This window comes from Erinaceus europaeus, chromosome 11 (genome assembly GCF_950295315.1).
Source record: "Erinaceus europaeus chromosome 11, mEriEur2.1, whole genome shotgun sequence".
Classification (NCBI taxonomy): domain Eukaryota; kingdom Metazoa; phylum Chordata; class Mammalia; order Eulipotyphla; family Erinaceidae; genus Erinaceus; species Erinaceus europaeus.
In genome coordinates this window covers 102,369,363-102,395,439 of record NC_080172.1, presented here as the reverse complement: position 1 = coordinate 102,395,439, position 26,077 = coordinate 102,369,363, and the positions used below count along the sequence as shown (strand labels likewise).

Genomic DNA, 26,077 nt, shown 5'->3' with positions numbered 1-26,077 from the left:
CCCTCCACATGCAGCGAGGACATTTCACAAGCAATGAAGCCAGTCTGCGGGTATCCTTCTTTCTCCCTCTCCCCTCTTAATTTCTCTGTCCTATTGAATAAAATAAAAAAGAAATCACCAGGAGGTGCAGATTACACCAAGCTCCAGTGATAACCCTGAAGGCAAAAAAAAAAAAAAAAAGGAATTAGCTCACTGCAGATCAGTTTTAGCCTTCCCTCTTGTCTCAAAAGGAATTTGTAGATGTAGAAATCATAAAAACAGCATGTTTAAGCTATTAGAAATGTCTACTTTTGAAAATTTAAAAATTTTGCTAATCCATTTTAGTCCTCTTTGAAAATTTTAATTTCATGAAAAATAATATAGTATGACAAGCCTATACTATCAGTTTTCTTTTAAATCTTTATATTTATTAGTTTTTTTTTTTTTTTTAATCAGAGCGGTTCAGTTCAGATTTATGGTGCACTTCTTATCTGAGATTTATGGTACCTTGGAGAACTGAACCTGAAGCCTCAGGCATGCTAGCTTTTCTACATTTCTACTAAGCAATTTCCCCTGACTGGTCATCTCCTCAATTCTTCTAATTTACTAGAAAAATCTGAATGACTAGTTATTTAAATGAATTCTGGACATTTTATTCAACAAACAGTATGTATCAAAACTATTCAACCAACATTTTGAGCATGTAAATAAACTGTGATACATATTATATGACCATAAAATATATGGCTTGTTAAAATAAAAACTCCACGAGGTAAAAATGAGTCATATTTAGTAGAAACTTAACTACTCAATACAGACAGCCTACTTCCTTGGCATTCCATGTGTGGAAGGGTGATGTAAATGTGTCTATCACTATTTCACATTTTTTAAGCCTTGAATTTTTTCACGCCTCTGATCATTTATCACTTTTTAATTAATTAATTTAGTGAATGAGAGAGACGAGAAACCACAGTACTGCTCAACTCTGATTTATGGTGGTGCTGAAGATTGAAACCAGGACCTCAGAGCCTCAGGCGGAAAGTCTTTTGCTCAACCCTCACTTATCATTTTTAAAAAGATACTACAATGTCCTTATCTAAGCATTCATCCCCAATTCTGTTAAGTAATAAAAAGACTAATTCAAACACTAACAGGTTTTCATCTTTTCAAATTGAAGCTCCAGAGAGGTGAGGGGATGTCATGCTTGAGGAGAGAGCAAAGATAAGAATAATGAAGGTACTGTCTTAAGCCTTAGCTGCCATTATGTTGCTCTTACACTTAGAAAAAGTCCCAAAGAATAGGAAAAAAGTTGTTCAGTTTTCTGTTTCAGTCATTCACCCCAATACTAGCAACAACAAAGCTGTGAGTAATAAGATCTCAATAAATAAAGCATATAATGAAATTAAAACGACTTTGTGAACAAAAGTCAGATTTTTTTTGGTTTTGACTCCATTTTATTGATAGTAGGTCCGGCTCTCTCTCTCTCTCTCTCTCTCTCTCTCTCTCTCAATAATCTTTATTTCCTGGACAGATACAGCCAGAAATTGAGAGGGAAGGAGGAGACAGGAAAGGGGGGAGAGAGAGAGAGAGAGAGAGAGAGAGAGAGAGGCCTGCAGCCCTGCTTCACCACTGGTAAAGCTTCCTCCCTACAGATGGGGACTGGGGGGCTTGAGCCTGGGGTCTTGCACATTTGTTCTTGTGACATTTGTTCTCAACCAGGTGTACCACGACCATCCCCAGGTCTGGCTTTCTCCATGCACACATGTCATATATATGGAATAGGCTTTCCAATTTCCTACACTTTCTTACACTGCTGAGGGAATAAAGTCAATATGACTAAAAGAGTCGATGGGAAAAAGCCCAGTCCTTTAACTTTAAGGCAGTCAATTCATGATCTCAGGAACAATGTAAAGAGTCTTTCTCCCCCTCCCTCTCTCTCGTGCCTTTGAGTTTTTCTCTCTCTCTCTCAAAAAAAAAATTCAATTGGGAAAGCATGAGATGATTCCATAATTAGAATAAGAACTGAAATGAGCACGGTAATAAAACTGAAAGTCATTCTAAAATAAAACCATCTAAAATAGAAACTGAACAAAGAGGGAATGTAAAAGGGAAGGGGTAATGACAAAAAAAAAAAAAAAAAAAAACCAGAGAAAGAGGGAGAGTTAAGTCAGATGGTATCCATGAGAAAGAGCAAGCTGATACAGAGAGAAACAAAATCAACAGTGCCAAAAACTCTTGCTGATCAAGATCACCCAGTCAGTCAGTCAGGCAGTATGAGAGTCCAAACATTTATTCCAAAACATCTCATAGGTGTCCTTTCCTTAGCAACAAACTGGGATAGATCATCCTAGCCTATCCTTCATTAGTGATTCACTAAATTTAATTTCTATCAATTCTACCTCTAAAATCTCATCACTTCATTTCTATCTGATCGCACTTAATTTTCTTTTTTCCATTCACTCTCACTTACCTGGATTATTGCAACAGACTTACTTTTTAAAAGGATATAAAATGGGCGAAACAGAAAACAAATTCAGCTCACAAACATATTTCATTTGCTCCCTTCATGTTTTCAACTGTGTTCTGAATTAGTTGCAAGTGTTACAAAATATGAAGATATAACATCCAAAACCAATCTGACTTTTCCTGAAGGTGGGGGTATCAAATCAACTGACAAGATAACCACTGTGACAAATTAATCACCTGAAGCACAGAAAGCATCTGTTTCTTTAGGCAAGCATGCATTTTTCCAGTTTTGTTTCATTTCTTTATACACACTGCCTGCTTCACTGCTTTATGTTAATTGTCCCCAAAGGAACTTGTTCAATGTTCTCTCTGCTTTCAATAATCCAGTATATCCAACTCAAATAAATCCTTGTAGAGTCAGCAAAATAGTTCATCTGGACAGTAAGCCTGGTTTGCTTTGTGCAATACCATGGTTTGAATCATCCAGCCTCCATTACTTTGGAAAAGGCTCCTATGTTATCTTTTCCTCTGTATCTATCTGTCTCTCTCTCTCTGAAAAACTCAACCCTTAGAGGTGACACAATAAGACAACAATAAATAAATATTCTAAAATAAAAACCCTCTTTGATTATCTGCTACCACATGATAAAATCCCAATCTTAACACTGTCTGGCCCATATTATTCATCCAGTGTTATTTCATATCACCTTTTACCTTGAACCACTGGAAATTCATTTTTTTTCTTTAGTGTTAATATTTTTGTATACTCTAGAGATCCTTCCTGTAATGCCTCATTCTCAGTTAATCAATTCTTATTATTGAGATTATCTCTGCCAGAAAGTTTTGCATTACATACCTGGTTTCAGCTAGATATGCTTAATAATAATAATAATACCATTATTATTAAGTTCACTCAATGTAATGAGGCATGTCTAGCACCCAACATAGTCCTGGCACATGGCAGGTTTTCAATCATAACAAATGAATAAGTGGATTTTTTAAACAAATGAAAGCAATTAACAAGAACAACAGACATGTACTTTGCACAAGTGTGCACACTTAGTAAACAAAGCATCAGAATTTAAACCAAAATATTATATCAAAACTTGCATCTTTTAAGTATACACTTTTTCTTGTTGCCATAGGAAACTCTGGTATACAGGTAATTTCAGTACAGGCTATGTCAGTCAAAGGAAGCAGAGACCAAGTAAATACAGAAGGTTGTAATGCCTTGTCCTAAGTCAACACTGACAGGATACATCCGATCACTTCACTGAGTAAAACTACATAGAATCTTCATACTTTGAGAATTCACCACTTCGTTATTTTACAGTGAGATGTTGATTAGAAGAAAAGCAGTTTATAGTGCCAAATGTATTCAGAAAACTCATAGTTCACAGGATAGAAAAAAGACAGGTCATACACTCTTAAATAAAAATCCTTAGGAAAGTAAATAATACTAACAGAACTAATTGAAGGATAATTTGGGGATTTGATTATGTTTAAGAAAAGCAATGCTACTATAAATAATTCAAGCACAGAATAATTTGAGCAGTGCTTAGCAACAACTTGTGAGATTCATAAAGCTGTTTTAACAATCCAATTTTTTTTAAGCACCACAGTACTACCTTACGAAAGAACTTGAAAAAAAAAAGTCAGAAAAAATAACCATATCATATAGCTATCTTTCCAACAAGACCAAAGAGCCTAAAGAAACAAATGTTTAGCTTTCATATTTATTATCATATTTTTCAGTCCATAAAAATTCACTCTCAAATAGGGTACACAGCAAAGGTTGAAAGAAGATAAACACAAAGTCTAATAAAATGTTCCAGCTCTCTTAAAACCATCAACTTTCATGCTTTTCCCCTCCTCACCAGACTACCGGGGTCAACAAAATACTGACAAGTGTTGTTTTCAGTACACTAGGGAGTAAAACCCTTGAAAGCAATAATCTTTTTCATGCAGATGGATATAGATCTTTCCAGTGTTCTATCTGGCATCCTCCAGCCATATAAACACCTGCAGTCTTACGTTGTCCTGCTAGGCATTCCTAAAAACACCTGGGCAGGCTGTTAAAAATTAAATAAATAAATAAGGGGGGAGAAAAAAACACTAGACATTGGAAGAGATAAGGGATAATTAGCAAATAAAACTATTCCTGGCACTCTCTCGACATTAGTGCAGAATTAAGCTCCAAGCCAGCACCTGGTGAAGGGAACTGCTAGATGTGATAATTCCAATTTACACATTCAGCACAACATTCTGTCTGCCTGTCAATTTGAAACAGTTTCCTATTCAGTGATAACAGATACCCCCAAAAGAATGCAGTGTCGAAATGCTGACATGATTTTTTTTTTTTTTTAATGTACAACTAGACCCTCTCTCCTCTGGATCACCTGACTATCTTCTTCTCTAGAACAGACTGACATTTGGGGATTTTGTTCAACTATACCATAAAAGGATGTGATGTTTACAGGATACATTTAAAATATCAGATCCTTCTGCTGAACACCAAGAAATAATCCTAAACATAGTAAATAATAATAATTCAATGAGATTTAAAACTTCACTGTCAGTTTTTAAATTCTATAGTGTGCAGTACTCCTCAGCTGCCAAAACCCTAATTTGTATATTTCTGTACTAAATATAAGTTTTACTTTTTTTTATAATGACAAAAAGAACAAAATAAGAGAATAGGCACACTGACAGAGGCAGTATAATAAATTTAAAAATCAGAAATTCACTTACAAATGACAAATAAAAGAGAAAGACACATTTTAAGCTAAAGTTACGTAGCTTTGTTTTCCAATTATCATATATTGAAGAACTACTACTGGAAAAAAAAAGTAAGTCAAAGTTATATTCAGGAGATTCTAATTTTTTTTATTCTCATGCTTGAGAGACCAATGCTTTATGCACTGCGCCATCTCCCGGACCACAAATTTTCTTATTCTCCACATTTAAAAAGACAAATTTATGATTTTACATTCATTTTTTTAGATTGTGTGAGTATAGAAATTGCTCCATTATATATATATATATACTTTCCTCTTTCAGCTCATCACCTGGTAATTATTCATTTGGCCTAACAATGTGGGGGACTGTTCAACTATTTCTGGAACTTTCTTCATGTTTGCTCTATGAAAGGGCAACCTTTCCTTTCATGTCCAACTTTTGCTTTTAGAATGGGTTGATAAAAACAAATGTAAATAATTCAGAAATGGTTAAGATAAGGTTTAATCTGAGCGATCCCACTGTCATAAGACAAGAAATAAAGAACTATTAAATGTGACACTAAGAAACTAGCACTTCCGAAACATCAAATCAAACCTCCTGCTGAGTTCATCAAGAAAACCTAGGTTTTCTGAGCAAACCTTTTACTTATAATGAAAAATGTGAATATTCAGATGTACAGAATATCCTTGTTTTAATTCACCATTATAAGTGCTTCCTTCAAAATTAACGAGTGCAGAAAAATAATTCCTCTAGCAGGACTATGTGTCAATCTAACTTTCTGCTAAACATATAGAACATTAGTTTTGCTTAAATTAGAGAGAAAAAGATTTTTGCCTAAATTAGAGAGAAAAAGTAAAAATTAGAAAGAAATGACAGTAACAATCAATGGAGGTGGCATGCAGCAGGTGGAGTATAGATAGGACTAGCACTCACGAAACCCTTGGTTTTGGTTTTAGTATCGAGTACACCATATGCCAGAGGGGAGCAGCACTCCGAGGCATGTGTTCATATTCTCTTTTGCTTTCGTTCTCTATCATAGAAGTCAATAAAGAAATTGATAAAAAGAAGATCTCACCAATATGGTGAGATGGGGAGATGACATAATGATTATGAAAAGGCACTCAGGTTCCAGATTCCAGCTTAGCAGTGCTCTGGAATCAGTCAGTGTGTCTCTCCCCCCACCCCAAGTTCAATCCCCAGCATCACCATAAACCAGAGCTTAGCAGTGCTCTGGCATCTCTCTCTCTCTCTCTCTCTCTCTACTGCTGTCTCCCATTAAAATATTTTTAAGTATTTCTTAAAGATATTACCAGTACAAACATATGCATGCATATACTCATAAGCAGACTACACACATGCCTAAGTATGTGCATATATATGTATAACTAAAAGTTATTTTATGAAGATTCACAGCAAGAATCGATTTTGGTATTTAAGCTCAAAGATTTTAATTTGAATGATAAGATCATTAAGAATGTTAACCAAATCAACACATTTGCAAGTATGATGAACAAGTCTACGTAAGAAGCACGATAATAAAACACATCACCTACTATAAAGTCTTATTTATATCTACACTAACATCAGGAATTTTCAAAAAGAAATCACAAGATAACAAACATTTGAAAATGACTAAACGTTCATTATTTAACATTTTAAAACCAATGTATCCTTTCTTATTTTACTCTAATATTTTCTTAATCACAAAAAGTGAATGGCAGTACAAGTCAGACTCAATGGTTCACTAAAAGGAAGCTCCATTTTAGGAAGAAGTTGGTATGATCTGACCTAGTGAAATGCAGTTGCTATTACCACTCAAATATTTTAAAGATTTCTTGATAAATCACATAAGAGTTAAGAATCTGGTGGCTGGGAGTATGGATTGACTTGTCAACACCCATGTTCAGAGAGGAAGCAATTACAGAAGCCAGACCTTCCACCTTCTGCATCCCACAATGACCTTGGGTCCACACTCCCAGAGGGTTAAAGAATAGGAAAGTTATCAGGGGAGGGGATGGGATAGGGAGTTCTGGTGGTGGGAACTGTGTGGAGTTGTACCCCTCTTATGCTATGGCTTTGTTAGTGTTTCCTTTTTATAAATAAAAATTATAAATAAATAGTTGAGAGTAGAGATTAAAAAAAAGAAGAAGAATTTGGTGAAGTGAGATAACCCAAAAAAGAGAAGGTTAAAAAGTACGGGATGGTCTCACCCATAGATAGAAGTTTAAAAAACAGACAGAAATAGCAACCACAAAGTAAAACTTACACTGCAGATAGTATTTTGCACCAAAGCAAGGTACTCTGGCTAAGAGGGGAAGGGAAGAGATGGAAGGTGTTTGGGATCCTGTGCCTTATGCTGGAAATTAGGTGCTAAGAGTATTTTGCAGATACCTACATCTCATGGAGATAGGGAATTACAACCAGACATATGTCAACAACTGTACTGTATGACATTAACACTCCTGCTCCAATATAGTGATTAAAAAAAAAAAAGGAATTAAGACTCCAGTTAAGAATTAGGATTCCCTACCACTAAGTCTTGTTATATTAAGCTGATAAACTGGAAATCTCCATTCCTGAATGTTACGTACCACGCATACATCTAATTTTTGTTTCAGACATTTACAAATTCATCAAATTGTTTAAGTGTTCAGCAGTGAAACTGTTTCACCATTAAGTGAATTTTTATCTGAAATACCACTCTGGTACAAGCTTCCTTCAATGCATTTCTTAATTGAGCCAGGCTCAATTACCCACCCAGTTGAGTGTGCAGCTACTATGTACAAGTACTCACCTGCAGGTGTCCATAAATTTCTCTCCCTATCTTTTCCTCCCTTTTCAATTTCTCTCTGTCCTATCAAATAAAATAGGAAGAAATAAAGAAAGAGAGAGAAAGGAAGTGGAAAGGCGGGAAGGAAAGGAAGCAAGAGGGGCAAAGAGAAAGAGGCAGGAATATTCCTAGTGCGGACGATAACACAGGTGAAAGGAAAAAAACAAATATTCTTCCAGGCACTTAAGTACTATGAAAAATGTAAGTAAAGAAATGTCTCTATTAAATATTCCAAAAAGTATAATAGTCCCTTGCATTAATTAAGAGATGTTTTAAGTCATATTACCCATAGCTCAAGTCCTCAACAGTTAATACTAGACTTAAGTCTTGGACATTGAGTGTTGCTATTTAAAAGAAGACTCCTAATAAAATATTTTTTAAAAAATAAGTTAGTTATCAATAGTTTTTAGGAGGTGGGTAGTAGTACACCCAGTTGAGAGTACACATTACTATGTGCTGGGAAGGTGGTTCAAGCCCCTCATCTCCACTTGCAGAAGGAAGTTTCACAAGTGGTGAAATAGTATGGCAGGTGTCCCCTTCCCACTGTCTCTACTACCACTCTCAATCGAGGATGGGGGGGAGGGAGGGAGGGAGAGGGAGAGAGAGAGAGAGAGAGAGAGAGAGAGGATAGTGTAAAAGAAGATTCTAGCTTTTTAAAAAGTCACCTAGGGGGAGTCAGGCGGTAGTGCAGCGGGTTAAGCGCACATGGCGCAAATCACAAGGACTGTCATAAGGATCCCTGTTAGAGTCCATGGCTCCCCATGTGCAGGGGGGGGGTCGCTTCACCGCTTCACAAGCGGTGAAGCAGGTCTGCAGGTGTTTATCTTTCTCTCCCCCTCTCTATCTTCCCCTCCTCTCTCGACTTCTCTGTCCTATCCAACAACGACAGCAATAATAACAACAACAACAATGATGAACAGCAAGGGCAACAGAAGGAAAAATTTTTTAAAATTAGAAAACAAAAAAAGTCACCTAGGGCCAGCAAAGTAGCTCCCTTGAATAGTGGGTCTGATTTGCAATGGAGGCAGTTTTGGTACTGTGGTGTCTTTCTCTCCTTTTTCTGTCTGTCTGTCTGTCTGTCTGTCTCTAGAGAAGTCAGTCTGAAGTAGGTAAAACCCACTGACATAAATTAATAAATGTATAGGGGAGTTGGGCGGTAGTGCAGCGGGTTAAGCACACCTGGCGCAAACTGCAAGGTTCCAGGTTGGAGCCCCCGGCTCCCCACCTGCAGGGGAGTCACTTCACAGGCAGTGAAGCAGGTCTGCAGGTGTCTGTCTTTCCCTCCCCCTCTCTGTTTTCCCCTCCTTTCTCCATTCTCTGTCCTATCCAACGACGACAACAATCATAACTACAACAATAAAACAACAAGGGCAATAAAAGGGAATAAGTAAATAAATAAATAAAAATTAATAAATGTATCATATAGAACAAAAAAGACCTGAACAAATGGAAGGACGGATTTCTTGGTGGTGTTTTTATGAAGCAATTAGCTACAGTTATGGGAGGAAAATTTCATTCTGAAATCAAACTCGAGATTCTTGAATTTTATAAAATGCTTGTTACACTTTGCTTTATTTGCGTAAAAAAAAAAACTGCTCACAGAACTGCCAAAATTAAAAGAAATGCTATACAAATGGGTAGAGACAGTATAACATGGGGTAGATACTCAAAATCTGAACGAAGACAAATAGCGGGCAAGAGTAAAGGAGAAAAGAGAGAACAGGTAAAGAGGATTTACAGGATGGACAAATGGATGAAAGGAGTCGGAAGAGCAGGAACATCAGCTTTTATCTTCCTTCAGTCTAATATTAAACGACTCTAAGACTCTAGTGAAATGTTATGGTTAATCCTCAGTGTGGTCTACTAGAACGGGGTGTTTTTTTTACATATATATTGTTACAGTACGTAGACTAGTAAGGAACTAATATTATTGATAGTTCCTCCTTGTAGTAGGTGCTAGCATCTACCACTAACAGTCATAATATAGGTTCCAGTCTAAATGTGCTCAAAAATACTGTAGGTTCTTATAGTGGTGAGCAAGTATTCATGAAGAGCACAGTTCAACATTAAGTCATTTATCACCTAACGCAGTGTCAGTCATAGCATGTGTCCTTGTACCTCTTGACACATAGCATTTCAACTCTATTAATCAATCTCTGGCTTGTGTCAACTGAAATGCATTAAAAAATGTCAAAGAGGTGCTAGTCATTCAAGTAATCTATTTGAATTACATGTATTTCAAACTGTCAAGCCATATAAGGATTGTAAAGCAAATAAACATGGTTTGGGAATGTTCCCACACTGGTAAACTTTTCCTTATCTTTAATGTTCTACCACCTTAACACCGGGTGTATATTTTTATCGACAGTACACGTAAGTAAATCTTCCAAAAATGTAATTTAAAATTAAGCTCAGTTCAATCTTTATTTAACAAAATTACTAGAAACATTCGTTTGGACATTGTCAGAAAGGGTTCATTTTACATCATTACTTTTTAACTTGCCTAATCAGTTGAACAAAAGTACTTTATGTAAAATGATTCTTTTAGTTGCCTTAGCTACAAATCCCTACAGGATACTATAATTGAAATCTACTCACGTAAGTTAGGAATAATTAGGCCCCCAAATTAAGCCAAACACAAAGTTAATTCAAATAGTCAGCTGCTGCCATTTAAATGGTTGCAGAGTTTTATTGTTGCTTAACATTTCCGAATGCTTTTAGATGTAGTTCTTTTCTAGTCTGTATTTAGTATTTTAAGTAATAACAGGAATGGGATCAAAAAGCAAAGATTTGCTAGCCTTTAGACTGGAGTCACACCTATATGCAATCTTTTGTCACTGAAGCTTTTCCACTCAATCTTTGCTATCAGTCAATTAACGACGCTGTTGAAAGAATGAAGTGACAACTCTCTGAGGCAAGCTTTCTGGTAAATAAAGCAGGATCAGACTCTACAGTGAGTGCCACTAATGCAACAAAAGTAAGAGCTTTTGAAAGCTAACAGGGATAGTCTCTATTTGCCTAAACTCTAAAATAAAGTAAAGGATTTAAAGAGCTTCCTGTTGTGGGCAAACAAATGGGAAATGATAATGCCCAAACTCATACCTAAAGGAAGGCCTGAAAAGGGCAGAATTTGAACAGTCTGAATGGTGAGTGCTAATTAATGTGAACTGATAAATACAGCATAGGTGCTTCATCTGTAATCTGAACATTTCTACACTATTAATATTTAAATCTTTAATCTCTCAAATTATTATTCAATTCTTAAAAATGTAAAGTATTTTGCTCTCTTAGGTACCTGTAAAGAATTCTCATTTAAGGGGCCAAGCGATGGCTCACAAAGTTGAGCGGACACACACATTTTTCTTCCTTCCAAAAATCTTCCTGTCCCTGGGGGCCAGAAGATGGTACACCCGGTTGAATGCAGCTGCACAAAAGCCTGGGTTCAAACTCCCAGGTCCCCCAGGGTGGAAAGCTCTATGAGCAGTGAAGCAGTGTTGCAGGTTGGAATCTCAGCATCTCTCTCTCTCTCCCTCTCCCTCTCTCTCTCTCCCCCCCAGTAAGTAAATAAAATATTTAAAAACAACAACAACAACAACTTTTCTTTCCCTGTAGTGGGTCCCATTTCCTTTTGTTCAGTGTGGAAGCAAATTCAAGTATGTGAAATATCTACTAAAAATAACCAAAAGAGAAAAAGCTTTCCATAAGCAATGGAATACTATAATTAACCTCTATCATCTGTCTTTCACGTATCAACTTTGAATCACCTATCACAACTTGCCATCATGTCTCATCACAGCATTCAGCTATATAGAGATGGGTCTCTTAAAACACAACGGAGAACTCACTCCACTACCACAGGCAAATAGCCTTGTCCATACTGTGGTAAAGTTAAGAAGTGCACGAAACTTAACATTCTATTTCCTCTAATAAATGCCTGCAATTAATATTAGGCATCTTTTATGACCTGGTTATACTATTAAAAATAAAGAAGAGTCAAGAAGGGAAAAGAAAACTAAAGAAACTAATACATTCAGGAAAACGTCACATACCAATTAGATACATCAAGAAGCAGTTGGGTGAATGGGTATGAAACAATTTCTAAGAAACACCAGGAAAAGAAATGAAACTTATGTTTGTGTCTTTTTTAGAATAAATCTTGTGGGGGTGGGGGTCTGCTTTACCTCTTTATCTGTTCTACTTTTTTTTTTCTTCCCAGAAAATGTCTTCTGCTTCTTTACACTCAAAATTTCTAAGATGTACAACTCTTGTCTTCACTGTAGGCCATTTTTAGCACCATGGTCATGTTTTTTTGCCTATTCCTCTCCCACCCCCCCAAGAAAAAAATCCAACTTTAAAAATAAACTATTGGGAGTCGGGAAGTAGCGCAGCGGATTAAGCGCAGGTGGCGCAAAGCACAAGGACCGGCATAAGGATCCCGGTTCGAACCCCGGCTCCCCACCTGCAGGGGAGTCGCTTCACAGGCGGTGAAGCAGGTGTGCAGGTGTCTATCTTTCTCTCCTCCTCTCTGTCTTCCCCTCCTCTCTCCATTTCTCTCTGTCCTATCCAACAACAACAACAACAATAATAACTACAACAATAAAACAACAAGGGCAACAAAAGGGAATAAATAAATTAAATAAATATTAAAAAAACTATTTTAATTTCTTTTTTTTTGTAATTTTATTTATTTATTTTCCCTTTTGTTGCCCTTGTTGTCTTTTATTTTAATTTCAATTAGATCAAAACTTTAAATTAAGACATTCAGACAGGGATATGCAAGTGACTAAATTAGTTAGCTAGCATCAGATATAAATTTTTAAATAGAAAAACAATGGGAAGTATCACAAAAGAAGAAAGATATACACCAAAAGGTAAAGAAAAAGGAAAAATGAAAGAAATGGTGAGGAAAATAGCAAATAAAACAAATAAAGGCCAGGGCTGGGCAGTGGTGCACCTGATTAAGTGCACACCTTACCATGCTCAAAGACCTGGGTTCAATTCCCCGCTCCCCACCTGCAGTGGGGAAGCTCTGCAAGTAATGAAGTAATTACTGCAGATGTCTCCGTGTCTCCCTCTCTATCTCCCCTCCCCTTTCAATTACTTTCTGTCCTATCAAATGAAGAAAAACAGGGGGGGAGCAGTGGATGGGTTCGCAGGGCAAGAACTGAACGCCAGCAATAATCCCGGTGGCAATTAAAAATAAAAATAAAACAAAACAAATGAAGTAAAACGTTGGTCATCGTAAATCTTGATGAGTGTTGTACTACAAAGTACTTCAGGTTGCAATTTTCACAAAAAAAAAAGAAAGAAAGAAAAGAAAGTAATATGAACTAAATAAAATGTAAACTGGAATCTGTCATAGTAAAAAAACTACAATGTCATAGTAAAAAAACTACAAAGGAGTTAGTCTAAAAAATAAAAGCTGTAGGGAACCGGGTGATAGAGCAGCGGGTTAAGGATCCTGGTTCAAGCCCCTGCCTCCCCACCTACAGGGGGGGTCGCTTTACAAGCGGTGAAGCAGGTCTGCAGGTGTCTATCTTTCTCTCCCCCTCTCTGTCTTACCCATCTCTCTCCAATCCAACAACAATGACAGTAATAACAATAATAATAACAACAACAATAAACAAGGGCAACAAAAGGGAAAAAATAGCTTCCAGGAGCAGTGGATTCGTGGTGCAGGCACCGAGCCCCAGCAATAAAACTAGAGGCAAAATAACTAATACTAATACTAATAATAAATAACGCTGCAAACTGAACAGAACAAAATTACCCTTAGAATTCAACACACAAAATGTTTTTCTGTCCTCATAATTAGTCTTAAAATTACAAACTTAATTACAGTCAGATACCCTGTTTTACATATTGGCAAAATCTCAATTTTTTTAAATTTAAAAACCAACACTAGTAAGACATGTAAATTATTATTTTCACATACTAAAAATCAAATTAAACATTAATGTAAAATAACCCTTATGAAAAATCAGTTTCAAAGATGTTTACATGCCTGATAGAATAACCAGAATTCTATACTTCTAGTCTCATAAGATCTATGGCTATCAAAAACCAGATGATGGGCAGTACCAGAAAGGACACAAGTTACTATGGACAAGGACACAGGTTCAAGCCCAGTCCCCACCTGGAAAGGAGGAAGCTATATAAGCAATGGCACAGAAGGAAAGCATTTTTAATTAATTAATTAATTAATTTTATCCCCTTTTGTAGCCCTTGTTGTTTTGTTGTTGTAGTTATTATTGATGTCGCCGTTGTTGGATAGGACAGAGAGAAATGGAGAGAGGAGGGGAAGACAGAGAGAGGGGGAGAAAGACACCTGCAGACCTGCTTCACCGCCTGTGAAGCAACTCCCCTGCAGGTGGGGAGCCAGGGCTCGAACCACGATCCTTACAGCAGTCCTTGCGCTTTGCGTCACATGCGCTACCGCCCGACTCCTGGAAAGCATTTTTAAAGATACTTTATTTGTGGCTGAAAGAAATTAAGTTCAAACGCCCAACAGGCTGAGAGAATTAAATCATTTCTAATTTATGTATAATAAATTAAAATTCATTTTATACACATAGTAATACAAGCTGTGATAATATAAACTGAATAATCAGAATGTAAAGGAATATGGAGACAGAGATCCTACTTGTGTTTTATCCAATCTGTTCAAAGTTAAAAAAAAAGAAAGAAAAAGAAAAAATGTTTTGGTTATATCAAGGTCCTAGACATGTGAATAATTTTAAATGCTTATCTTAATCTATTTTTTTCTAATAAGAACCTAATATAAACTAAATCAGAAAAAAAAAAACTTTAAGAAATATAAGACCTCAAAGCAAGAATAATGACAGACATAAAGTCAAAGGCAGGAGAGTCTCCGGGTGATAAAGAGAGATTATAAACCTTGTTTTTGCTTCCTGAAGCTCTGATACAGAATTCCCTTCTCAGCATAACATTTTAGCCAAGAGATCCCAGTGCTGGGGCTAGGTATTCTCTTAGAATCACGTCTGTCAAGTTGACAAAAGGAGTTCAAGAATAGGGTTGAAAGATGTCATGAGATATTCACTAATCCCCATTGATGTCTAATACATGTAGACAGCACGGCTGTCATATGTCATTCTCTGTCATGCAAGAGGTGAAAAGGAAATAAAGGATACCATAGGGTACTAAGCATATGTCTCAGTAAGACATTCTCATCATAATGTGAAAATAAATTTGAGTTTTTGCATTTACCAGATCTATTAATACTCAGATGTGCTACTAACTTACATTACCTTACTCGAAAAGCACAACTTTAGTATGTATAAATGTGAAAAGGCATATTAGTTTTAAAATAAAGCAAAGTTCATTAAAAATGAAAATTACTCAGTAAGGAATAATTTATACAATTACTATCTGTTAAATTAAGGCATTGTAAATGCTTCTATTTCTCTCAGCCTTTAGTTTATTATTGATTCTTTCAGTTATAATAAAAGTGTCAAATGCCAAAATAATGTAAAATCATTACATTCGTAGACAAGTGTATATATATCCCTTTAATTTAGCAATCATTTAATGATAACAGATTTAGTTATTAAATATTTGATGTACTTTTTTTTCTGTCAGAAAACTGGAGTTTAGTAAAAATTAAAAAGCCACACAATATGGTAATAGGGTCTCTTATGTTTGACACACTAAGCTGAACTATTTCCCCAGTAGTAAGAAACAAATTAGTGAATCAACAAAGACTATAAATAAATAATACAAAACGGTTACTAACACTGAAAAAGAAGTAAGAGAATGGAATAAGGTAGAAATTCAAGAGAAAAAAAATAGAAAAATTCAGTTATCAAGCACTAGAACTTGGGACCCTCAAATATGGTATATATTTTAATACAAAATATTGGTGTATATAAAATGACAAAAGTATACCTCAAATTAGCATTTTAAAAGATGTCAGTGTATCCTAGTAAGTATAATTTTATCTTTTCAATTTTGAATCATACTCATAAAAATAATAATAACCTTGTTCTCAAAGCTTAGTACTAAAACAACTGGCTTTTGCAAGATAAGATGAAATGTCATGTGGTTTGTCAATGACTCCAAACTTTATAGTTTAAAAACTAAGCTGCATCACTACTATGCAGAATAGAGTTGCTACAATCAAATTACATTATACTCATAGAACAATAAAGAATATTTGAAGTGTACTAAGAGCAGCAGGTACTTTTCTGTTTCCCTGTTAACGGTGAGAGTAGTATGATGTCTGATTTATCAGCACTAGAAATATAAATAGTGGGCCAGGATGTGGTGCAGTGACAAAGCTTTGGACTCTCAAGCATGAGGTCCAGAGTTCAATCCCTGGCAGCACATGTGCCAGAGTGCTATCTGGTTCTTTCTCTCTCCTCCTATCTTTCTCATAAATAAAGAAAATATTTAAAAAAAAAAAAAGAAATATAAATAAAATTATTTTTGAATGTGTTGCTTTAAAAAAAAATCAATGCTAATTTACATAACTTGTGAATTTAAAAAATAAGATTGCATTAGCTATATGTACAAAACACAAATATGTTTCTCTCTACAACTTCTATTAATTTAATGGCAGTTGTGACTCCCATTAAGCTTAATAGGAGTCAGACTGCCGAATCCCCATGTACCTTGATGACAATTTACCTCCCAGCCTTCAACTAATCAAATATGCCGAAATGAACAAAGTAGTCAGTTTTGTAAGATTAGAAAATCTAAAGTCTCTACTGAAAATCTCTTGAGCATTTTGGTTATGTACTTATCCTGAAAACAAGGAAAAGAACAAGGTATCACAAATGAAAAAAAGGCAAACAGAAACAAGAGGAGCTCTAAAAATGTAACATCTATCCTTAACAGAAAACATGTTCTGTTTTTCTCCCAATATGGAGAATACTTGCCTTTTCTTTTTCTTTCTTAGCTCACTGTGAAAAACTAGTAAATATGATTCCTACTTTTAAGTTGAAAATAAGGTCCAAGGAGCAGTCAGAAGAATGAAGAGCTTTATAAAAAGGAATAATGAGGGAGCTGGGCGGTAGAGTAGCGGGTTAAGCGCAGGTGGTGCAAAGCACAAGGACTGGCGGAAGAATTCTGGTTCTAGTCCCTGGCTCCCCACCTGATGAGCGCCACTTCACAGGCAGTGAAGCAAGTCTATAGGTGTCCTTCTCTCCCACTCTGTCTTCCCCTCCTCTCTCCATTTCTGTCCTATCCAAGAACAACAACAGCAATAACTACAACAACAAAACAAGGGCAACAAAATGGAATCAATCAATATTTTTTTAAATATTTATTTTATTTATTTATTCCCTTTTGTTGCCCTTGTTGTTTTATTGTTGTAGTTATTATTGTTGTTGTCGTTGTTGGATAGGACAGAGAGAAATGGAGAGAGGAGGGGAAGACAGAGAGGAGAGAAAGATAGACACCTGCAGACCTGCTTCACCTCCTGTGAAGCGACTCCCCTGCAGGTGGGGAGCCGGGGTTTGAACCGGGATCCTTATGCCGGTCCTTGTGCTTTGCGCCACCTGCGCTTAACCCGCTGCGCTACAGCCCGACTACCAATAAATAAATATTTTTAAAAAGGTATAATTGCGTGCTATTTTTAAAATAGCAATAAATATTTTTAAATAAAATAAATATTTTTTAAAAGGTACAATTGCGTGCTATCCTGAATCACAGTAAATCAAATTAAAAGAGCTATCTCAGCATAAGAACATATGATTTGTATGCCTGAAGCCCTGGGTTCAATCAATCCCCAGTACTCCATTAAAAATCAATAACAGAAAGGTAAATAATAATAATAAGAAGAAGAAGAAGAATGAATAATAATAATAAAGATATCCTAAGTAGCAGTGATATGGTTTCTCTCTTTAAAAACACTTCTTAAAAAATTACATTATAAACCTAGATATACACCAGTTTCTGTGAGAGACAGCATATGTTCACATGTATCCGTAAACTACTGCAAAATATATACCTGAAAGCAGAAGTACACGAGTTTGCAATGAGTACCCCCCTAACACTTCCTCTCCACTACTCCAAGCTTTGGGTCCATGAGTGCTCAACAATTTGTTTGGCTTCGTATGTTAACTCTCTTTTCAGTCACCAGGTTCCAGATGTCATCAGGATGCCGGCCAGGCTTCCCTGGATTGAAGACCTCACCAATGTGTCCTGGAGCTCCGCTTCCCCAGAGACCCACCCTACTTAGGGAAAGAGAGAGGCAGACTGGGAGTATGGACCGACCAGTCAACGCCCATGTTCAGCGGGGAAGCAGTTACAGATGCCAGACCTCCCACCTTCTGCAACCCACAATGACCCTGGGTCCATGCTCCCAGAGGGATAGAGAATGGGAAAGCTATCAGGGGAGGGGGTGGGAAATGGAGATTGGGTGGTGGGAATTGTGTGGAATTGTACCCCTCCTACCCTATGGTTTTGTTAATTAATCCTTTCTTAAATAAAAAAGAAAAAAAATTACATTATACCCACACTCATGCAGCTCCAACACTTAACCCAACCACACATTATACACGCCACAGCAAAATGTAAGTTTTTCTTAGATGTGATGCCTAATAACATCAATTCACCCCAGGAACCTGCTGAGAAATGCAAATGCTTGCAGACCCACTCTGGACCTTTCAGGGAATTCTGTTGTTCCAAAAGTATAAAGACCAATAGAATACCTTACTCCACATTCATGCTGTCTGCTAATGCTTTCTTTTCTCCTTCTCTATGCTCACATCATAGTCTTATCTGCCTTCTTTAGCTCATATTAAGATTCAGTTATATCATTATTACTTCCAGCTGGAAGTCTTTCCTGACACTCAGCCATTCATACATATACCCTGCATCTTAATGCCTCATTTACTAAGGTCCCTGCTATTACAACTTTTTTTCATTCTTCCACTATTAAAATTTGGCCCTTTCTGTGAAATTACTCTTCTTTATGTAGTAAATGTAGTATAAATGCTTACTATCAGCCAGACACTGTTCTAGAGACTCTGGTATAAACAACAACAATAAAAACAAACAAAAAAAACCCTGCCCTTGTAAAACAAACATAAATTACCATATATCTGTAAATAAAAAAGAATTAACAAATATAGGTCTGAATTATTTTAATCCTTCTTAAAATGACTATTTGTCCCACTCTGTTATATGCTATTCTTAAGGATATATTTATATGCCAAAAACAAGTTTTTTCTAATGCATACTGAATCCCTTTACCTACTTTTTCCCTGCCACCCAGCTATTAAAAAAGACCGTACAGTCAGACCTGATTTTAAATAGAATATCATGAACTCCAAAATCATTACAAGTGTACCAAGGAAATTGAAAAATACATTAAATAACTGGTAAGATAATATTTCTACAGTTATTCTTATATTTTTCTTGATGTATAGAAAGTAGATAAGTAAAGTTATATCTGGCATTATTTGAAATAATATTTTTCTTTCAAGATAACGATAAGCAACAATGCAATCTGAGCCAATTAACTAAAAGTTTGGTTGGTGAAATTAATTATATATTCAATGCATGGAAAATTCAACTTGAAACCCATATTATCAACTTTACAGAAGAACTGCTATTATTTGTAACTTGTCATCCTTGAGCAAGCCTTCATATGTCTGACTTAGGCTTGCCATGGCTCCATTATATAGCATAATTTAATTCTCAGGAACAGAAAAATTCAATTTATTTTCCTATTTACTGATACATGATTCCACAGTGGGTTACTATGCTTATAAAAATTGCACAGAAAAATCAAAGTACATCAGTTACTAACTCATTTTTATAGGATTTGTCATTAGTTATCAATAGCTAAAATCAATTAAATATCTGTAAATATTTTTAAAGTTTCAGCTTTTATAATCACTTTTATTTGGAAATTCTAAACATGTTTCCAAAATACATGGGAGGAGGAAAAAATTCAAGATATAAAACACTATTGCTATTCTACAAAAGCAAATCAAATTTAATGGGTAAGACATGATTTTTACATACAAATTGAGAGAGATTTAAGTCAATTTCTACAATTACATTTCTATACATTTTGCTTTTACTACTGAAAACTTTGGAAAATTCTTAGCAATTCTTTACTAAAAGCACAAAAGATATATTTAGAATATTTTTCTAAACAGAGAACAAGCTCTTTGGGCAACTGTGGAAATTTAGCTCTCATAGGAATAAATGTAAAATAAATCCAAATAAGCCAGGACAGTAGCATCAGTTACACAAAAAGATTTTCAGGCCTGATGCTCCAACATCCCAGTTCAATCCTTGGCACCATAAGGCATAGTTAAGCAGTGCTCTGGTAAAAATATAATAAAGTAAAAAATAAATCCACATTATATAAAGTTAGAATCATACATTAAGGTAAAATACTACTAAAAATTAGAAGGGGAATCAAAAAAGAAAGCTCTAAGAAGCATAATGCATCACTAATTATAATTCACAGACGTGGCCTTCACTATTGCATTCTAAAAAAATCTTAATTAGTTGACATTACTCAAAAATATAATGTCTGGCTTCTAGTAAAATGACAGAATCTTCAGAAAACTAGGCTTAAAACCAGTTAGTAATCAGGAAAGTACTTCTGTTTGCTGCAGACTACAAGTTGCCGGTGTGCTCAGGATATTTTCCTGTTTGGCCCAACAGATAGATAATTTTATACCCAAAAGGTATCTTGCACAAGCCCACTAGCTTCAAAAGAGCAGAACTGTGCCGTGTGCATTTTTTTTTTAATTGTAAGTACCCATCTTGAAAGTTGAGTCACTCACTGAGAAAGGAGGAGGGGAACTACCTAGGATATAACTGAATTTATCCATAAGGAAACAGTGACTGACAAAATAGAAAAAAAAAAAAAAACTGCATCTCTTTAAAATCTGAAAAGGTAGTTTATCTTGTAAGAAGATCCCTAAGAAATTTAATGGTTGAGTAGCTAAGTTTGTATCTTCTTTCCTGTACTCTCTTACATAACTTCCACTGGTTTTCTCTATAGGTATTCACAGAGCATTACCTGTCTTCGGGCAATGAAGGACAATAATGTCATGTTATAGTTCCTTAAGACAAAGCCATGTGAAGTTGAATCAGTGTTTTAAGAGTGTGCATTATCTATGCATAAATTCATGACTAGTAGGATGGGCTCATTCCCAGGTTTTCGGTTTGTTTGTTCTATGGATAGGAAGCAGTTTTTCCTTCAGAAACAACCACCCCTGGCCTGAAAACGTGCCCCCCAAATGAAATTTCTTTTATGAGCTGATAGGAATCCTAACCTGTTTGGTAATAGTAGAAATAAAACCGCAGCAACTTACGAAAAGGCTCTGCTGTAACTTCCTGGTGAGTTAAACCACTGTAGTAGCAGAGTAAATCTCTAGCTAAACCAGAATTATGTCCAGAATTGGTCCACACCTGTCATCTTATTTAAATGTTAAATCTTTTTTTTTAAATGTGACAGCAGAAATTAGATTAGTTCCTTTCCATAAAAGTAGAATCAAAATTATAGACTACACATAAGAGTTCATAACAAAATAAGCCAGAAATCCATATAATTAAACTCAATTTCTGCTTATATTTATTGTATTTTTAACATTAGATTTGATGCATATTTCGTTCAGCTGCAAAAAGCAATGTCTCCTAAAAGCAAAATATTAACCTATTTGTAGCTTTCAAATGAAACTTAAATCCAAGTTAAGTTTCTGAATACTTAAATTCTTAGTTTAGAATATTTCTAAATTTATCAATTTATTCTGGGACAGCAAGGAGATGTGATGAACTATAATGTAGGGACAAGAAATTTAACTAAATTTTTCATGGCAATTTTAAAGCTTATTTTAAAGATAATAGAATAACAAGTTTCTCTACATTACTTGACAATGTCTTTTTTTTCCCCCATGTCATTTTACTAATAGACATAAATGAGACTACTTAAAAACAAATTATCAAGACAACTTTAAAACTCTCAAATATTTAAGATGGACAAAAAATATCCATTGCATTATACCTGTTTTTATCATAGATTTTGTTTTCTTCACAGATTTTTCAAGATTGAGACTCTTTCATGCCAAGTGTAACAACCACCATCAACTAACTGCAAATTAAATACATCTTAACTCCATATTAACTTCTGACCTGCTCTGACAAAAGCTTCAGGAAGGCTTTTATTTTCACAATAACTATTTAAGACTAAAGAAACAAAGATATTAGTAAATCTATAAACATTAAGATAGTGGTTGCAATTCCTTTGGTAAGCCTCAAAAGTTTTATCTCCTTTTGAAACATCAATTCTGTCTTCGAAAATAAAGAACAATTTTTTTTAAAAAAAGGGACACACACACACACACACACCAAACTAATATCTTCCACAGCAGATTATAAAACGTATATATTTAGGAGCTTTAGAACTAATGTGGTTATACATTTAGGACGCTGCCATAATATACAATATACTTTCAATCCTAAAATAAACTCAGTGAATATGTGCAAAACTGTGACCAAAATGTTTTCACTGATTTCTTTCAGAATTATTTGTAATCACTATATTCTATAAATTCATGTAAAATATAAATTCTGACTCAGTGCCCTTTGTAAATTTGTATGCCACATAGCTGTGGAAATAGTCAACCTCTAAAGATGAACACTGCATTCAGGAAATCTTTTAAACGCTTATTCTGAGAACGATTATACTCATCCAGACATTTCCACACAAAGATGTTTGCATAGTTTATGTTTTCTGACACAAAAGAGAATAGCAAAATTTAAACTGCATCTTACCTTCCATGTTCGGTAAGAAGCTGATTATAATGAGAAACCACAGACTTCGCATTCTGCAACCAGAAGACACCATTATTGATTCCTTTAAATATTTTCTTTGTATTCCTTAATGAATCTAGTTATGAATGCCCAGCTTCATCGAACCCAGCAGTATGCATCATTGATCCTCATATCTGAAAAACAAACAAATCCATCATTTATTCTATGGCCTTACAATGTCACAAAAATATATAAATAATACTAGCAGTGATTCTCTTCTCTTTCCCTCTTTCTCCTTCCCTCACTTAAGTATGAAAAAAGATAAAATGTTTTGAAACTGCACCCTCGAAACTAGCTGCTGCTATACACTGGAAGCCTGAGCCTTACATTTTGAACACAACGTCCAACCAACATTTACTGATAGTTAGGACTTAGAACTCACAATATTATCACATAAATTCTAAATAATGCCCTTTTTCTCTGAAAAGCTTTGTCATTCTAAAACAACACAACTGCCTCTCTGTCACATATTAATCTTTTTCTCTAAGTACTAGGTTTTAGCAGATAATACCTCTTGCAAAATTTTATGAATACACACTTGTTTTCATTTGTCAACATTGACAGCATTATTTTTACTATGTTATCCTGCTATTTTGCAAGGTAAATCAGAGAAATAAAGTTCATTTTTCTTTTTTTTTTAATTTATTTATTTATTCATGAGAAAAATAGGAGGAAAGAACCAGCCATCACTATGGTACATGTGCTGCCGGGGACAGAACCCAGAACCTCATGCTTGATAGTCTACTGTCGGGAGTCGAGCGGTAGCGCAGCGGGTTAAGCACACATGGCGCAAAGCGCAAGGACCAGCATAAGGATCCCGGTTCCAGCCCTGGACTCTCCACCTGCAGGGGCGTCGCTTCAAAGGCGGTGAAGCAAGTCTGCAGGTGTCTGTCTTTCCCCCTCTGTCTTCCCTTCCTCTCTCCAATTCTCTCTATCCTATCCATCAATGACAACAATAATAACTACAATAAAACAACAAGGGCAACAAAAGGGAATAAATAAATAAATAAATATTAAAAAAATAAAATAAAATAAAAAAGAGAGTCTAGTGCCTTAGCCACTGCACCACCTCCCAGACCACTAAAGTTCATTTTTCTATGCCAATTAACAAATAACAATTGTTAACACATGGGAGTCTTCTTAATTTACATAAAGTGTCATCCTGAAAAGACAATATTCCCACACAACATATCATTCTGTGACTACTACTTATTTATAATGGGAGTAGTTTATAAAGTGATTATCTCAACTATTTTGTTTCAAATTTTTAGAGGTCCATATAGTTGTTTTATTTCTTTCAGCAATACATGAATAATATGGTCAAACCTACATTCCTAAATAGGCGGACCATTCATTGGTGCTCAGTAAAAATTCCATGACCTTGATGTCATTACCAAGGTTGCATCATTATTTTTGTTTAAAGCTGGGGGTGAAGTGGCAAAGAATATAAAACCTGGAGTCAAGGTTAGTTTTGACAGATCCTTATGAACCCATTTTTTCCAAGAATAGAAAACTTGAAGCACAGGGCAGGGGTAGACAACATAATGGTTATGCAGAAAGATTCTCATGCCTAAGGCTCCAATTCTGCATGCAACCCCCCCCACACACACACACACACCACCACCACCACCACCACCAGCAGCAGCACCACCACCATAAACCAGAGCTGAGCAATGCTCTGGTAAAAATAAAAGGGGATGGGAAGGGGAGAGGAAGGGAGAGGAGGGGAGAGGAGGGGAGGAAGAAGAAAAGGAAAAGGGAAAGAAAAAGAACTTGAAACATGTGGCTTAATCAACATTTCTTGATTCCTACAATCATATGAATCCAGGTCATTTGCTGGATTCTCTTCAAGTGTTTTGCTTTCTTTTTTGGCGAATATGAAAAACCACAGAGCAATTAGTACCCTTATAATATAGAAAAGATGCAGGCAGTTCCCAAATATATCATATCTCCTAGTCTAGCCTCTTAAGGTAAAGAAAGAAAACTAGAACTCTTTCTCTTAAATGGACATCAAAATAGTCCTGGGGGAGTCTGGCAATAGCACAGCAGGTTAAGCTTGCACATGGCCCAAAGCTCAAGGACCTGAGTAAAGAAAGGATCCCAGGCTGTGAAGCAGGTCTGCAAGTGTCTATCTTTCTCTCCTCCTCTCTATCTTCCCCTCCTCTCTCCATTTTTCTCTGTTCCATCCAACAATGACGACATCAATAACAACAATAATAATTACAACAATAAAAAAAGGGGCGGGCAGCAATAGTTTTGGTATGGGGAATTGAACCTGGGACTTAAGAGCCTCAGGCATGAGAGTCCTGAGACTCATATTATCTGAGCTACTTTGTATTATATCTGGTTTACATACTGTGGAGTTCTAGGAATTTACTACATTATACTATCAGTTAATCTAGTATTAACTCCAATGAAAGAGGAATCAGATTCTAAATGTTTTGGAATGCTTAAAACAGCATGAATTAATTCACTATCCTGCTTACCAACAGGCATATAAAAAAGAATTTAGAAAATTACTCTGAAATACAGTAAAAAAAAAAAAATCACACACAAAACTACCTTATTTTGCTAGTATGAAGTTTATTTTATCATGCTTACATTTTTTAAAGATTCATGCTCTATGACTCCATGACCCCTATCAGTCTAAATTTTTGAGCTTACTCTGAAATTACTGATGAAAATTAGATACCGAGATGAGAAGTGTCTAAATTGGTATTAACCAGTTATGAGGTCATCGGAGACCACTATCTTAAAAATGAGACAAAAGGGAGTCAAGCGGTAGCTCCGCAGGTTAAGCACAGGTGGCACAAAGCACAAGGACCTGCATAAGGATCCCGGTTCGAGCCCCCCCACACCCCCCTCCACCTGCAGGGGAGTCGCTTCACAGGCGGTGAAGCAGGTCTGCAGATGTCTATCTTTTTTCTCCCCATCTCTGTCTTCCCCTCTTCTATTTCTCTCTGTCCTATCTAACAAAGCTGACTAAAATAATAATTACTACAACAACAATAAAACAAGGGCAACAAAAGGGGAAGTAAATATTAAAAAAATTTTTTTTAATGAGACAAAAACAAGAGAAAAAGCAAACCTCTTCTAAATGTCAAAAACAAAAGGATATATCAAAAATTAATCTGATTGAGACATATGGCACGTAATCCTTCAGAACTGTCTGGCTCTCTCTACCCATTTTTTTTTTTCACTCAAATCTTTCAAAGACCATTTAAAAGTCAAACTACACCTCCAGTTTAAAAACTATTTTTG

At 35.7% G+C, this 26,077-nt stretch overlaps 1 protein-coding gene across 13 annotated transcripts in view; it reads right to left on the bottom strand.

Annotated features, from left to right (window-relative positions):
* ADGRL2 (adhesion G protein-coupled receptor L2) overlaps window positions 1–26,077 on the bottom strand; it is a 198,207-nt gene that overhangs the window by 131,516 nt on the left and 40,614 nt on the right. For all 13 annotated transcript variants that reach the window (XM_060202231.1, XM_060202230.1, XM_060202235.1 and 10 more), the window contains exon 2: window positions 22,778–22,950. In XM_060202231.1, coding sequence (XP_060058214.1) covers window positions 22,778–22,850 — 73 coding nt within the window. In that variant the 5' untranslated portion in view covers window positions 22,851–22,950. The remainder of the gene's footprint in view (window positions 1–22,777; window positions 22,951–26,077) is intronic.